This window comes from Lampris incognitus, chromosome 4, assembly GCF_029633865.1.
Source record: "Lampris incognitus isolate fLamInc1 chromosome 4, fLamInc1.hap2, whole genome shotgun sequence".
Taxonomy (NCBI): domain Eukaryota; kingdom Metazoa; phylum Chordata; class Actinopteri; order Lampriformes; family Lampridae; genus Lampris; species Lampris incognitus.
Genome location: NC_079214.1, coordinates 20,835,407 through 20,852,332, shown reverse-complemented (window position 1 = coordinate 20,852,332; position 16,926 = coordinate 20,835,407). Strand labels below are relative to the sequence as shown.

Sequence of the window (16,926 nt, the reverse complement as noted above, 5' to 3'; positions counted from 1 at the left end):
GCACATCCACTTGTCTAAGATGACAACAGAGACTTTTGACCCGAACCCAGCTGTTCACTTATGGATGCAAACAGCTAACTCACAGACTCGACCAGGTAGAAAGAAGTAGGCCTACATCTTCATCTGCCATGTTTGGAAGAGAGGAAGACAGTGAGGAGAGCAGTCGGGAGGGTAGTGATGACGACAGCTTGTAAGATAAACGTGTCGCGTAAAGACTGAGTACCGAGCAACATCTCCAGGTGCTCCCTTGAGAACCAGACCAAAAAGGTTATGTGCACCCCAGTGTGTGTGTGTGTGTGTGTGTTTATTGACAGCTGATGATTACTTATGGCATGAAACAGGCTTGTACTGTCCATTAATTAATTCAATTTTATTTCTTTTACTCTTATTTTTTTAATCTTGTACTGTGGTTTTATTTCTTGCCTTGTTTTATGTTTTTTGCCTAGGTCTGTGTTTTATTACTTTAACTGATTTTATCTGTATTGCTGTTGAGTTTTATTGTTTCTCTTGTTTTTAATGTAAAGCACTTTGAGCTGCATTTTATGTATGAAAGGTGCTATACAAATAAAGTTTATTATTATTAAAGAATTTACTTGAATCACTGGATTATTGTGCTCCTTATTTGTTGAGCACTTTCCCTTTCATTGAGTGCTTCATTTTTATTTATATTTTTTCACTCGTAATTGTACCAACAACGCCAAGCTAAATTCCTAGTGCATATATACGTATATATATATATATATATATATATATATATATATATATATATATATATATATATATATATATATATATATATATACTGCACACGGCGATGAAAGAATTTCTGATGGCGATTCTCCGCGTCTCCAGAGGAGACCGCAAGATGTCGCTATTGTTCATTTCCTGCGCCCTCAGGTTCCCGTCATACTTCTGTCTACCGCGGTGGTCACCTGACACACCTGTCATGGAGCAGCATGGCGGACATGCATGTGGAGCTTCATAACAGACCGCATCAATTCTTCAGTTAACCAGCTGCTTGAAACACCGACGCCCGAATACATTTGTAATATGGACGAGGAGAATAAACTTCAGTTTCCATCCCTGCCTTCGTCTAAAGAGGATCTCTTGGTGCGTGTGAACAGCGGCTTGTTCGTTTGTGTTATGTGTGTCCTGCTAATGGTAGCTAGCTGTCGCCAATCGTATAGCGTTATTGCTTGCCCGTGGATAATTGGGTGGGAAAAGTCATTGTCTCTGTCATAACTCTTGCATTGCAGATATGTGGACTAGTATCCGGCATCTTTAAAGTAAGGCAGTGTTGACATCTCGCTGTGCCGTTTTATCGGCGTTGAACGTGCTAGCTGTGACTACCCTAGCTTCTTTTTTTATAACGTTAGCCACGTCCTAGAGCCGGCAGTCGTCAACTCCCTTGGCGACTCAGGCAGGGAACATGAATGATCATCACAGAGAACAAACAGTTTATATAGTATGAGCTGTGCACCCTAATTTTATTTCCCATGTTATAGGATTGGGCCTATCCTATGAGACGAGAAATGCAGGTACTAAACGTTATTTATTTTTCTGACTGCAGCAGTTGCTTGCTAACCCTTGCCTTAGCGGTATTGTCCTCAAACGGTTTCTCAAGGTGCGACACGAGATTGTCTGCACCCTGTTGCCTCCAGCTAAATAAGGAATTTCAGGTTACACTTTAGTCATTCAGAGGTTGTTCTACTCGATTAAATTATGTGAAAATAAGATTTTTTTAAAATTTTTTTACTGTGTTGGCAGTGATGTAGTCCAAACACAAAACATTATCTGATACGTAATGAGAGAGCCTTTTTAAATAACGGGCACCATTTGTTTAGATGTATATTAAGAGCATTAGGCATAGCTGATCTTAGCTAACATTGAGCCATCATAGCTGTAAGATGTGTACTACCATTGGAATTTGGATGTAGATTTTGGACGTTTCACGTCATTGTCTGTTTAATCCAGTGCTGAATGGCAGTGTAATATGCATTTTAAATGTTTCTCGCAGTGACTTTGCGCTGCTGTGTTCTTTGTCTTCAGGAGATATTACCTGGATTGTTTTTAGGCCCCTACTCAGCTGCAATGAAAAGCAAGGTAATTTTTACATGTCTTAAAACAGACTTGTAAGGTTTAGGGTGATGGAAGTAGGAGACTTCACTTTGTCTTGTTTTATATTACCCATGTCATCTTATTTCTTTTCCTATGTGTAGCTGCCAATCCTTGAGAGACAGGGCGTAACTCATATTGTTTGTGTCCGCCAAGACATTGAAGCCAATTTTATTAAGCCTAATTTCCCACATACATTTAGGTAAGTTATCAAGTTAAAACTGAAAAAAATCTGATCCCTCTGTTCCATAACATTTGTTGAAGAGTACATTATGTTGGTTAATTTTTAGATGAAAAGTTATGTGAACATTTTTTGATAGTTTGAGTTTATTAAATCCTTCCTTGCAGACCCAGACACTAAACACTGTCATATTTTTTGCAGATACCTTGTCTTAGATATTGCTGACAATCCAGTGGAAAATATAATACGTTTTTTCCCTATGGTGAGATAAAAAGCGGGCTCTTTGTACTTTTTCAACATAGATTTCTGCATTTTTATTCTCTTGTGCCCCCTTCATTATTTAATTTTGCTCTTTCCTCAATAGACTAAAGAATTTATTGATAGCAGTTTGGCAACAGGAGGTAAAATGTTAATTTTACATTTTCCATAATCTAAAACTGATGCAATTGTACCTTTTTGAGAAGTATTTTCTAAAGTTTTTTTTTCTTCTTCCCCAAGGAAAGGTACTGGTTCACGGTAATGCAGGAATATCAAGAAGGTATGGTGCATGTTTTTGAAACATAACCTTTTAAAGTGATTATTGTGACTTTCTCTTACAAATCACCCAAAGCGTTTTATGAAAAAGTGGCTAGTTCCCAGGAATTAGTGAATTAAATAATTGCCAAATTCTTGAACTTTTTAAGGCAGTAAACATTTTTAACTAAGAGGCCAATCAAGCGCTTTGCCAAGTCAATGCTAACCATAGAGCTGAGCATACACGACAGCGGGAAATATAAAACCATCTTACCCTTCTCTCATTTCAGTGCTGCCTTAGTGATTGCATACCTTATGGAAACATTTGGGATGAAATACAGGTGAGTTTCCCTGTAAATCCATGTGATAAAACCAATCTTGCTTTCTTAGATGCATGTGTGACTGTTTGACCGTTACATTAATTGTTACATACCATTGATTTTCAGTTGCACATTTAACAGTTTGCATCAGTACCTGACAATTTCATTGTTCCCAAAGTAACTTTATTGCTGAGTGTGTCATTTGAGCTTTTTACTAATGTGGAAATATGTTTACCTGGATGAAGAAAATAGTACAATGTATAGTACACACAGTGCCTTCAGAAAGTATTTATCCCCTATGTACTTTTCCACATTTTGTTCCCGTTTCAACTCCAAATTTTACTGCATTGAAATATCATTCTCACTTCACTAAAGCAATAAATATACATTTGTGAAGGGTTTTTTTAAAGGAATATTCAAGAACATTTGTTCTTGGTTGTTCTTTGGTCTCTGGTCTAGCCAAAGACAAAATGTGAATGCCATTGAAAAGCTGGTATGGCCTGAAAATTGCTGTCCACTGAATCACACTAGCCCTTAAATTTGGTTGCGTTGGAACAAGTCAACATAGATGAATGGGCAAAACTCTGAATTTTAACTGTGCAAAGTTCAGACATACCGAAGACTCATAGCTTTAATTGCTGACCTATCTACAAATTATTGACTGGGGGAGTAATTTTGTTCATCTTAGTTCTTTTAAAAAAAGTCTTTTGTAATTGGAAAAACAAATGTCCTGGAATAAAAACATTTTTGCTTCATCAGTATGTTCAATTTATAATGAAGGGAGAAACAATTATTTCAATGCATTCGAATTTAGAGGCGTAACAGGAATGTGAAAAAGTTTGGAGGGTGAATTCTTTCTCAAGACACTATATACTGTATTTCATTTTGGTGTTATGGACTTCTATAGGAGTAGAAAAAGAATTCCATTTGAATATACAGACGGGTGACAAATTAAAGGAAAAACCAACATAAAGTGCCTTAGTAAGGTGTTGGGCCACCAAACTAGCTTCAGTGCTCCTTGTCATAGATTCTACAAGTCTCTGAACTCTACTGGAGGGATGGAACACCATTCTTCCAAAATATATTCCCTCATTTGGTGTTTTGATGATAGTGGTGGAGAACGCTGTCTTAACATATCAGTCTAAAATCTCCCATAGGTGTTCAATTGTGTTGATCTGGTGACTGTGAAGGCCATAGTATATGATTTACATCATTTTGATACTCATGAAACCATTCAGTGACCCCTCGCGCCCTGTGGATGGGGGCATTGTCATCCTGGAAGACACCACTCCCATCAGGATAGAAATGTTTCATCGTAGGATAAAGGTGATCACTTATAACTTTGTATTGATTTGCAGAGACCCTTCCCTCTAAGGGGACAAGTGGACCCAAACCATGCCAGGAAAATGCCCCTCACAGCATAACGGAGCCCCCGGACCCCCTCACTGTAGGGGTCAAGCATTCAGGCCTGTACCATTCTCTTGGTGTATGCCACACATGCACTTGCCCACTTGTCGAGAATATGATAAAAGGATGAGTCATCTGACCATATCACTTTTTCCCCTACATCTCTGTAGACCAGTGCCTATGGTTTTTGAACCACTGAACTCTCAAAACGTGTATTCGTCTTTGTAACCAGGGGTTTATGCACTGAAACCCTGCTGTAATAACCCCCTATGCAGTTGTCGACAGACTGTTCTTGCTTGATACAGTCTGATCACGTCTTGCGTTTGACATTTTCAGTCACCTGAGGAAGATTTGCTCTTCTGTTTTTCCTTACATAAACTAATGCACGACCATCGCGGTCATCTAATGTGTGCTTTCAACCACAATTTCTGAACCTATTTACTGATGCCTTTCCCATAGATCTAAATGCATATGGCACTTTAGTCGCTGTTTCTATTGAAACACTAGCCAGTTGAGCCGTCTTTATGACTGAAGCTCCTGCTATCCATGCCCTGATAATGAACCCTCTTTCAAAGTCACTTAGATCTTTTCTTTTTGCCATCTTGATCCACAATCAAGGTCGACTGGGCCTGCTCGGCATTTTTATACATGCCACAGAGCATGATAGGATGTTAACTGCATCATGCACTACACCTGTATGGAAGCACCTGCATTTGTTGTTTCTTCACTCATTTATTCAGGGTCTTCCTTTAATTTTTCACCTGTCTGTTTTTGGGATTTGACTTTGCAACACAGCAAAACAAGAACTCATCAATGTGAGGATGTATTTGTGTTATGGTACCGTATTATAAAAATAATTCCCCTTTTCAAAAACATACAAAAATGAAATGCCAATATTTAAACAAGTAAGCTGGCATTGAATGAATGAAAAAGCCGCAAAATATTCGTGTCAGTTTAACTTGGATGCTGCCTAACTAGGCAATGACCAAGCTCAGTCTAACATTGGCTGGTCAAAACTCATTGGTGTATTTTATTCGACAGGGATGCTTTCAGCCACGTCCAAGAGAGGAGGTTTTGCATTAACCCCAACGTGGGCTTCGTGCATCAGTTACAGGTAAGATGTCACGTTGCACGATAGAGCTTAGAATTCTTAATGACTAGTTTATGGTTTAGTTTAGTAGTAGTTGTAGGCCTATGACAATCAAATTAATATGCGAACATGAGAGGATTTCCTACAGCTCTAAATCAGGGAACCAAGAAACTAGTTTGTAATTTGTGTTGACAATCAAGTATACCTCCTGGAGCACCTTTTGACTTTATTGGCTTTGTATTGCCCCTGGGGTGGCACAGTGGCCCAGTGGTTAGCTCTGTTGCCTCACAGCAAGAAGGCCCTGGGTTCGAACCCCAGGCCATCGCAGGTCCTTTCTGTGTGGAGTTTGCATGTTCTCCCTGTGTCTGCGTGGGTTTCCTCCGGGTGCTCCGCTTTCCTCCCACCATCAAAAGGCATCTGGAGCAAATATCTGCAATTTGTGTCCTATTTGTTATACTCCCATTGGTTTTAATTCTGCTTTGACACCGAAGAATTTTGGCCTCTTGAATGTGAAATCTCTGAGTAATAAGTTCTTTATCATTAATGATTTTGTCGTTTCTAATAATCTGGACTTTTGTTATGATTACTTAGAAATGGCTGTCTCCAGGGGACACTTTTCCTGATTGACGCTAGCTCCCCTGATTTTGCATATTTTCATATTCACAGGCCCTCTGGTAGAGGGGGTGGCTTAAATGTCTTAAGGTCTTAAGTGCTATCCTGTTACTTTTGGTAATTTTATCTCATTTGAGGTTTTATGTTTTTTAATCACTGGCCCTTCCCCCCTTTACTCTGCATGTTAATTTATGGGCCCCCCAATTCAGTTAGTTTTATCTGACCTTCTATTCATTGTCATAACAAAATATGACAGGGTGCTTATTCTTGCTGATTTTAATATTCATGTGTGTTGTCCTTCCCCATTCCCTGACTTCAAATTTTTTGGATCATAGACTCTTAACCTCATTCAATTTGTTAAAGGGGCCGCACATTCCAAAGGTCACATCTTAGACCTTGTACTCTTATCTGGTTTCTCTCTTGAGTGTCTTAATCTGGTGGATATGCCTGTATCTGACCATAAAGCTGTCATTTTCAATGTCCCACTACAGCTTGCTATTCCTAGTCACTATCCTAAAACATATTCTCGCATCCTCAGTGCTGGTTCTGCCGTTAAATTCTGTGATGCTTTTAATTCATCAGCCTTTAATCCCTCTTTGTCCCCCCTCAATCCAGATGCACTGTTAAATTTATTCAATGAGTAGTGCCTATCCATCCTTGACCAAATTTCACCATTTAAAACTAGGAAACAAAAATCAGATAACCTCCCCTGGCTGAATGGTAACACTTGTGCCCTTAGAAGACTCTGTAGAACTCTGTAGGACTGTGCTGAGAAGCTGGCAGATGTCCTTGCTGACATCTTCAAAATCTCACTGTCCCAGGCAGTCATCCCCACATGTTTCAAGTCTACCACCATCATACCAGTGCCAATGAAGTCCCCTGTGTCCTGCCACAATGACTATCACCCCATTGCACTGATTCCCATCATCATGAAGTGCTTTGAGAGGCTGGTCATGACGCAAATTAAGTCCAGCCTCCCCTCCACTCTGGACCCTCTCCAGTTTGCATACCGCGCTAACCACTCTACAGAAGATGCCATATCTTCTGCTCTTCATCCAGTTCTGTCCCACCTGGAGAGAAAGAACGTCTATGTGAGGCTGTTGTTCATTGTCTTCAGCTCAGCTTTTAACACAAGCATACCACAACACCTGATGGGAAAGCTGAGCCAGCTGGGCCTTAATACGTCCCTCTGCAACTGGGTGCTGGACTCCCTCATGGGGAGGCCACAGTCGGTGCAAATTGGCAAGATTGCCTCCAGGACCATCACACTGAGCACCGGCGCTTCACAGGGCTGTGCTCAGTCCACTCTTGTTCACTCACGACTGCACAGCATCATCCACCTCCAACCTCATCGTAAAGTTTGCTGATAATGCTACAGTGGTAGGTCTCCTCAGCAACAACAATGAATCATCATACAGAGCGGAGGTGGATCAACTGACGGCAAGGTGCAAAAACAACAACCTCTCCCTAAATATAGAAAAAACTAAGGAGGTTATTATTGACTTTAGAAAAGACCAGCGCCCACCATACCCCTCTAACCATCAATGGTATGGACGTGGAGAGAGTCAGCAGTGTTAAGTTCCTGGAAGTTCACGTCACAGAGGACCTCTCCTGGTCCTCATGTCACTGCGCTCTCCAAGAAGGCCCAGCAGCATCTTCACTTCCTGTGGCGTCTGAAGAAGGCGAGTATCCCCCCCACTCATCCTCATTACATTCTACAGAGGCACCATAGAGAGCAGGCTGACCAGCTATCTCACTGTCTGGCATGGCAACTACAAGGCTTCCAACCGCAAATCCCTACACGAATAGTGAAGACAGCTGGAAAGATCATAGGAACTGCTCTCCCATCCATCTAGGCCATCTATGACGCACAGTGCACCCGGAAGGCTCTCAGCATTGTGAAGGACCCCACTCACCCTTCCCACATCCACTTCACCCTCCTACCCTCTGGCAAGAGGCATCGGAGCATCCGTGCTGCCTCCACCAGACTATGCAACAGTTTCATTCCTCAGCCTGTGGGGTTCCTGAACACTTAGACCTTTCACAAAATGACTTTTTGACCTTTACTCACTGTCCGTGTCAGGTGTGCTTGTGATGTCTAGGTCTGTGAAGTAATTTTAGTTTTTAATGCATTTTTTCTTTTTAATATTTATTGCGTGTTATTTGTTTTTAAGTGGAACTGTGGTCAATGTGAAACGTAATTTCATTCCCTTGTATGTATGAGACATGCATATGAGACAATGACAAATAAAAGTAGTCTTAAGAAAATCAGAATGACAATGGAAGGTCAGCAATTCTGAATTAGCACATAATACCCTTAAAAACCAAATGTTAATTTACTAGAAGGCAGGGAAGGATGCAAGATCAGTGTACTTCTCTGAACTAATCCATCCATCCATCCATTATTATCCAAGCCGCTTATCCTGCTCTCAGGGTCGCGGGGATGCTAATATCAAGAAATAATCACAATCCTAAAGTTTTCTTTAGGGTAATTGATTTTATTAATGGTCCATCCTCTTCTTTTTTTTTTAACCTGATGTTGAGTTTTTCACTAATTTTGTAAATTAGGTGGAGACTATCAGGTCCCAAATCGAGCCAGGCTCTTGCATTCTTTCTGCCTCTTTTACCCAGTTTCAACCAATTACAATTTCAGTGTTAGAGAGTAGTCTCCAATATGAACTCCTCCTCCTGCATCTTAGTCACCGTCATTCCCACTAAGCTGCTCAGGGAGGTATTTTCAACTATCAAACCCGTTATTCTGTAAATTCTTAATAATTATCTGGCCTCTGGTTCTTTTCCAGACAGTTTCAAGCATGCAATTGTTCACCCACTGCTGAAGAAACCTAATTTAGATCCCCTGTCCTTAAGTAACTACAGACCAATCTTCAAATGGTCTTTTCTATCTAAGGTTCTGGAGAGAGTAATTTCATCTCAGTTGATTTTATTTTATGAACACTAATACTGTTTTTAACAGTTTCCAGTCTGGTTTTAAAGCACTTCATAGTACCGAGACAGCTCTAGTAAAGGTCACTAATGACCTACTGCTGACTGCAGAGGTGACTGCTTGATTTGAGTTCTTTTAGACTTAAGTGCTGCCTTTGACTAGGGCTGTCGATGAATATTCCAGATTTGAATATATATATAACCGAATTGTTTTAAAAAAAAAAAAAGACATTCGAGTCTGTAAATTAATATTTGTTTGTGGGGGAGGGGGGGCAGCATTACTGCGGCTGTCTGCATGACAGAGAGGAGTCACACAATGTCACTTTAGGTCAAGCTGAAACGAGCGAATGATTCAACAACTGTGTGGTAGAGATGGCAGAGAGCGTGATTTTCACTCCGAACAATCTAAAAAGCCCTGTTTGGAAATACTTCGGATTTTGGTCAGAAAATGGAAAAATTCTGTTTAGTTTCCCCAAATTTAAATATACATTGGGGAAACTAAACGGATGCTGGCCAAGAGGATGGCACAACACAGGAGTGCTTGGTTTCGGTCGAAAGGCAAATGTATTGTTTATAAGGGTGGGGATACCTGTAGTCAGTTTAGACTGAAGAGGTCTCTTACATGAGTGATGAAACGCATCTGTCAATAAATGTATCTAGATGAACTGATTCAACCTTCTTTGATATATTTGAGACAGGAGTCAGGACCTTAATTCCTTTTGCACAAAAATCTTGCCCAGCAAAGATGGAAAAATACTATGAAATGTTTTTATTTAAACCAGTATGAATATTACCTAATCTGTATAGAACTTAGGCTATCGAATAACACATCAATTACAAATCATTCATCTCACTTCGAGAGAGAGCGCGTTCTCATTTTTAGCTCTAGCACAACCACGGCGAAGGTGAGAAAGGTCTTCTACTACTACTACTACTACTTTCAGCTGCTCCTGTTAGGGGTCGCCACAGTGGATCATCCGTTTCCATTTCTTCCTGTCTTCTGCATCTTCCTCTGTCACACCAGTCACCTGCATGTCTTCCCTCACCACATCCATAAATCTCCTTTTTGGCCTTCTTCTTTTCTTCTTCCCTGGTAGCTCCATATTCAGCATCCTTCTCCCAATTTACACAGCATCTCTCCTCCCCACATGTCCAAGCCATCTCAATCTTGCCTCCAAACCGTCCAACCTGAGCTGTCCCTCTAATACGATCGTTCCTAATCCTGTCCTTCTTCGTCACTCCCAATGAAAATCTTAGCATCTTCAACTCTGCCATCTCCAGCTGTGCCTCCTGTCTTTTTGTCAGTGCCACTGTCTCCAAGCCATACAACATAGCTGGTCTCACAACCATTTTGTAAACCTTCCCTTTAACTCTTGCTGGTACCCTTCTGTCGCAAATCACTCCTGATACTCTTCTCCACCCACTCCACCCCGCCTGCACTCTCTTCTTCACCTCTCTTCTGCATTCCCTGTTACTTTGGACTGTTGACCTCAAATATTTAAACTCATATGCCTTCGTCACCTCTGCTCCTTGCATCCTCACCATTCCACTGTCCTCCCTCTCATTCACGGATAGGTATTCCGTCTTGCTCCTTCTGACTTTCATTCCTCTTCTCTCCAGTGCATACCTCCACCTCTCCAGGCTTGCCTCAACCTGCACCCTACTCTTGCTACAGATCACAATGTCATCCGCAAACATCATAGTCCACGGAGACTCCTGCCTGATCGCGTCCGTCAACCTGTCCATCACCATTGCAAACAAGAAAGGGCTCAGAGCCGATCCTTGATGTAATCCCCCCTCCACCTTGAACCCATCTGTCATTCCAACCACACATCTCACCATTGTCACATTTCCCTCATACATATCCTGCACCACTCCTACATACTTCTCTGCAACTCCTGATTTCCTCATCCAATACCACACCTCCTCTCTTGGCAGCCTGTCATATGCTTTCTCTAAATCTACAAAATGAAGTTTTAGAGTATAGGACATTATTTTGTAATGTGTAGGTATGTAGATCTTTTAAGAGTTTACTTTGAAATAATTAAACAAGTAGTTATGTCTCTTGTTGTATTGGTTTGCCCTCTTAATGGACATAATGCACAAAAATATACTAGATTCGGTTCAAACCCATGTGTTTTTTAGAAGGAACATCAAACAGCCAATTTTGATAGCCCTACCTTTGACACAGTTGATCACAACATCCTCTTACATCACCCAGAGACTTGGTTGCCATCAAGGGCTCGGCTCTTAGCTTATTACGCTCTTACCTCACCAACAGAATTTGTTCTGTTGTTCTGGGTAACTCTACTTCCTTGATGACTCAGTTGAGTTGTGGTGTCCCTCAAGGCTGTTCTTGGCCCCCTTCTCTTTTCTATATACATGCTGCCCCATGGCCAGGTCATTCAAAATCACGATGCGCTTTACAATTTTTATGCTGACGACACTCAGCATAAAAATGGTAAAGCCACTAAAACCCACAGATGCTAGCGCCCTAGCAAATCTCACAACTTGCCTCTCTGACATTAAATCCTGGATGTCTGAAAATGTTCTCAAATTTAATGATGATGTTTGAGGTCATTCTGTTCAGTCCTGAAAATTCCATCAGCCCTTTTGTTACTAATCTTGGTGGTCTGTCAGGTAGTCACGCTTTCTCCAGCTCAAGCTAATCTCCAGAATTAGGTCATTTTTATCAGTTGCCGCTGCAAAAAGTTGTACATGCTTTTATCAATTCTCTGCTTGACTATTGTAATGCACTTTTTTCTCGTATCAGCAAGGGCTCCCTCCACCGTCTGCAGTTAGTACAAAACGCCGCTGCTTGGCTAATTACCGGGACAAAGAGGCATGACCATATCACTCCTGTGCTTTTTCTCCCTACACTGGCTCCGTTATATTTCGAATTGATTTTAAAATTTTATTGTTCACTTTTAAGGCTATAAATGGTCTTGCTCCTACATAGATTTCTGATTTACTGACCTGGTATATGTCCTCTTGACATAAAGATCTGCAGATGGAGCCCTGCTGGTTATTCCCAGGTCTCGGTTTGTTACAAAGGGTGATCGGGCTTTTGCTGTCAGAGCCCCCACACTATGGAACTCTCTTCCTGTCGAACTAAGACTAACCATGTCTCTAGCTTCTTTTAAATCTCATCTTGAAACTTTTCTTCTTATGAAAGCTTTTACAAATGTTTTTTATTTATACTGTTTTTATTTTTACTCATTTGGTCTTATTCTTATTTTTGACTTGTTTGGTTTTGTCTTTGTAAAGCAGCACTTTGTAACATTGTTTTAGAAAAGTGCTATATAAATAAAGTCATTATTACTCCTGCCGGTGTTGCTGACCAAGGCAGTGGAAAGAGGAACTGGAGTTTGTCCCTGGGTGCTGCAGCTGCCCACTGCTCCAATACAATAGGATGGGTTAAATGTAGAGAACAAATTCGTCGTAACAATACAATTTGTTGTAAGAATACAATGACAAAATAAAGTGGCTTTCTTTCTATTACAAATGGATTTTACAAATTTGGCTACGTTTCCCATAAAATTATTTTGGGCATGCTGCTTAGGTATTGTCTTCCCAAGTACATTTTAGTTTTATATTCCCGCGACCCTGGGAGCAGGATAAACGGTTCTGATGATGGATGGATGGAAGGATTTTAAAATTATGACATGCAAAGCTAAATGCACAGCTCATGGTTTTTGGGGGGTTTTTTTGTTGGTCTTCTTCAGGCATGAAAGCCAACCGGCCTAAAACCCTGTTAGTTGGACTTATCATAAAGACTTTTAGCTTTACTCATCATCCATCTGGTACTTTATCACTATAATATATAAAGCTGCTGAATTTTAAGTTCAGTGTAAGTCTGAGGTCAGGTTTCTTCAGTCCTCTCCATTACCGGAGGGTCCAAGCAGCTCCTTGTAAGAGGAAAAATGCCATGAGCCATCTGAGCCAGACTCGCAGGGGACTGACAGAGCACTGAGTTGTTCATTTTTACATTGTACATGAAATTGTTTACTTCTTGTAATTATTTTCATTTCCAAGCCTTGCCGAATATGTGTTAACTTTTAGAGGCCCATATACGTGTATGTATGTATGTATGTATGTGTGTGTGTATATATATATATATATATATATATATATATATATATATATATATATATATATATATATATATATATACACATATATATATTTTTTTAGGAAGGTTGAACTTAGGGCCTATCAAATAATTTTGGGGTTTTTTGTTTTTAGTAGGAAGGTTGAACTGTGGGTGAAGAATTGAGACAGTTGAGCTTTTGAATAAAGAAATCCTTTGCACCCGTCATTAAAATTTGTGGGTGATTTGATAGCAGTCTCATGGCACTTATTTGCATAAAATTCTGGTTTAAAATTCACCTGTACTGCACTGTCAATAGATTGTAATCTGATAGTTGAGAGGGGAATGGTATTGTATCTGGCTGCCATGGAATGGAAAACTTCCAAGGAAAACTTCATCTATTTTCCACCTTATCTCTGTTTGTCTGTGAGAATGACAACATGAAAAAACCCCTGTAGTTGTTCCTCATTGTTTCTGCGTCTTTGGAGGGGCAGTGAAGTTTTTTTCTGGCTGCCAAGTGATGTATTATGATGTCATTTGGCAGCCAGAAAAACTACATAAAGCCTAGCAGGGTTTCTAATACTCTTACTGTAAACACACTGTTCAAAAAAACACATCCACGTTCTCTCGGCTAAGCTACGTTTCTGATGGTGTCAATGACGTCCCGCAACACTAGCACAGAGGATTTTATGGACGATGATACAGAGGCTTCCACGCAATGCATTCTGGTATGTGTAGGCGCTATAGGAAAGATTGTGAGCAGGAGAATGCCGATTTCTCCATCAGCATAGTACACAGTGACTTTATTGACTTTATTGCTTCAGTCGATTACATTATTCATCAGTACTGATTGCACATACACAAAAACATCAGTGAAATTTCCCTTTAACAATGCCTCAATATTATTTTTCCATCAGAGAATGTCCTCCAATCCCATACCCTATTATTTTGGTCACGTATTCATTTATTTTCCTTTCAGTTATATTGAAATTATGTGATCACAGGTGTGTATTTGCCACACATTTTAACTCTGAACATGACCTATCAGAATAGATGGCAAGAATTGTATGTTAAATGAAAACATGTATCTGAATAAAAAGCACATCAATACTGTCACCACACCTGCTTTAACAAAACTGATATTGATGTCAATGACCCTTGTCCTTAAAATTGTAATGACATGAGTGATTTGTTCCCCAGGAGTATGAAGCGATCTACCTTGCCAAGCTGACCATCAAAATGATGTCACCAATGCAGCTGGGCAGGTCCTTCTCCCTGCAAGCTGGAGTGCCAGGTTGGTCTATGCCTAGTTCCTCATAACCACAAATTATGACTTTGACAGTGCTTTGAAACATTGGTGACTGAAGCAGTTTTCAAACAGAATTTTAAGTAGATCATTCAACTTTTCAAATAGAATTGTATGTAGATCATTCAAAGTGTTTATTTATGAAACAAAACATAATCCAGGGGTCCAGCTGGTACTGTTTCCTAATAAAACATTATATGTAATAAGTACAGTAATACAACACCGTGCATAAGTGCTTAGTGTTTTAAAGGCCCATTCCAGTGGAAAACAACTTTTTAGCCAGGTGGTTTGGTGGGTTTTTGATGGTTACATGAATGTGGGGGAAAAAAAGAAATTATGTTAAAATCTCTGCCAAACACATGTGGATTGATGTTGTCTCTGACACAGTTGAAATTCATGTTATTGTTTTTTAACAAAGAGTTTTGTTATAAATCATTGGTTTCATATGTTATGTCCCTCTTGCTACATTTCCATCCAGCTTGTACCCCTACATGGGTTTAAACTTTGTATAACACTATTATGTTGTAGTGGTCATTGCATTTCTTTTTACTGAACCAATAGATGCCAGTCAGGATGTCTCTATAAATCAAACTTGCAAACCTTTCTAATACTTGTCGTTTCTAGTATATCTAGTATAATTCCTTAATCCCTTCGATTCATTCAGTGCAGTCAGTAGTCCAGTAGAGGGTGAGTGACAGTATTCACTGATGGTGTAAATACCATGCAATAATACGCAGTACTTAAGTGTGGCGCGGGGTCCAAACGGCTCGACTACATCTGTGGGGTTGCCTGACATTATCTTGGATGGTCACAGATTCACTAAATTTGCCTTGCACTCATTACAATTTTATTGCCCTGTACATTTGAATTTGCTAAATGTTATGCATTAACTATATGGATTCTACATTACCTCACTCTGTATGTAATCTATGATGTTACATTATGATTCTGTTACTTTTGTGTATTCTGTGCATTCGACGACTATTGCATGTCTGTCCGTCCTGGGAGAAGGATCCCTCCTCTTTTGCTCTTCCTGAGGTTTCTCCCATTTTGTTTCCTGATAAGGCTTTCTTGTGGAGCTTTTCCTCATTTGAGTCGAGGGCACAAGGATAGATAGAGGGTGTTGTATTTGCACTGATTGTTAAAGCCCTTAGGGACTACCTTGTGATTTTGGGTTGTACAAATAAACTTGACTTCAAGACATTAGGCCATTGTGACACTAGAAGAGTAACATTACCCCCAGTTATCACTGCTTTCCACCCCTCTCTCTGAAAAATGCTTAGAAAGGGGACATTTCTGAAGTATTTTCAATATGAGCTTACTTATCCTGTGCAGCATGTGTTTCAATATGTGGCTCTGCACAGACACGTTTACGCTTCATCAGATGCAACAGATACATTTGTAAAATCAAAGTTTACTAGGTATAACTCACTATGTATCATTTGAGACTTGCTTTGAACTCCAGATAATTTGGTTACTACTTTGTCGTCTCCAGTGTAGTAGGGGCTAGCTGTTTTTACAAAGAGGGGAGTCAGTGGCCTGGCTAAAGCTCCACTGGTGGTGGTTTATGAGGCAGGAGTGATGAGGATCGAGTAACTGGTCTTTTCCTCATCGTTTTTCTAGTTTTTATTGAGGTTTGACTATTACAACTTGAGCTTTCATTCCTAACACAAAAACGCATTTTCCCCTTAATTATGGCAGGGGGTTAATGATTCCGCTGGTCTTTTTATTTTTCCAACAAACAAACAAAAGCTGCCGCAGAAAATTGAATCAGTTCATCTGGACACAACATTTATTGAGAGAAACGTTTCATTGCTCATCTAAGGGACCTGTCGCCATCTTACAATGCTGTGATTCCAACCATTCCCCAATCCTCTGTGAATAGTACACATGGCTATTCTAACTCTAGTTAATGGACATGGTAATTTGCATATGAAACCGATCATTGGTTTCGATCATTACGCCACTGTATTGTTTATATGGGTGTGGACACCTGCAGTCAGTTGAGACTGAAGAGGTCACTTAGATGAGTGATGAAACGTTTCTCTCAATAAGCCTTGTGTCCAGATGAACAGATTCAACTTGGTGATTTTCTTACCTGGATCATTGAGCATGCATAAAGACAAACAAAAGCTGCATACACACATTCTGAATTGCACAATAGACTGTAAAATTTATTTAAAACTAAGTTTTCCCCCTTCGTTTGTTCAACAGGAAGTCGTAAACGCAGCCTGGAGGAGGACGAGGACTTTGGAGGGATGCAGGTCACAGCAGCACAGAATATTTGAGCTTTGCTGATACTTAGCCGTGTGGCGCAGTGCACTCTATTTTTTACATTTTTATTGGGAT

The 16,926-nt window shown here is 40.1% G+C and overlaps 1 protein-coding gene across 1 annotated transcript; it reads left to right on the top strand.

Annotated features, from left to right (window-relative positions):
* The first annotated feature begins 964 nt into the window (after positions 1 to 964).
* On the top strand, positions 965 to 16,926 carry styx (serine/threonine/tyrosine interacting protein). Its single transcript, XM_056278189.1, has 11 exons — positions 965 to 1,110; positions 1,506 to 1,538; positions 2,050 to 2,103; positions 2,220 to 2,317; positions 2,498 to 2,558; positions 2,661 to 2,697; positions 2,795 to 2,834; positions 3,100 to 3,150; positions 5,578 to 5,650; positions 14,472 to 14,565; positions 16,792 to 16,926. The coding sequence occupies exons 1-11, from the start codon at positions 970 to 972 to the stop codon at positions 16,863 to 16,865; spliced, it is 756 nt and encodes a 251-aa protein (XP_056134164.1). The 5' UTR covers positions 965 to 969; the 3' UTR covers positions 16,866 to 16,926.

Coding starts and splice junctions, on each gene's coding strand:
- styx (XM_056278189.1), top strand. CDS start 970: ATGTGGAGCTTCATAACAGACCGCATCAATTCTTCAGTTAACCAGCTG. Junction 1,539..2,049: donor CTATGAGACGAGAAATGCAG/GTACTAAACGTT, acceptor CTTTGTCTTCAG/GAGATATTACCTGGATTGTT. Junction 2,835..3,099: donor AATGCAGGAATATCAAGAAG/GTATGGTGCATG, acceptor CTCTCATTTCAG/TGCTGCCTTAGTGATTGCAT.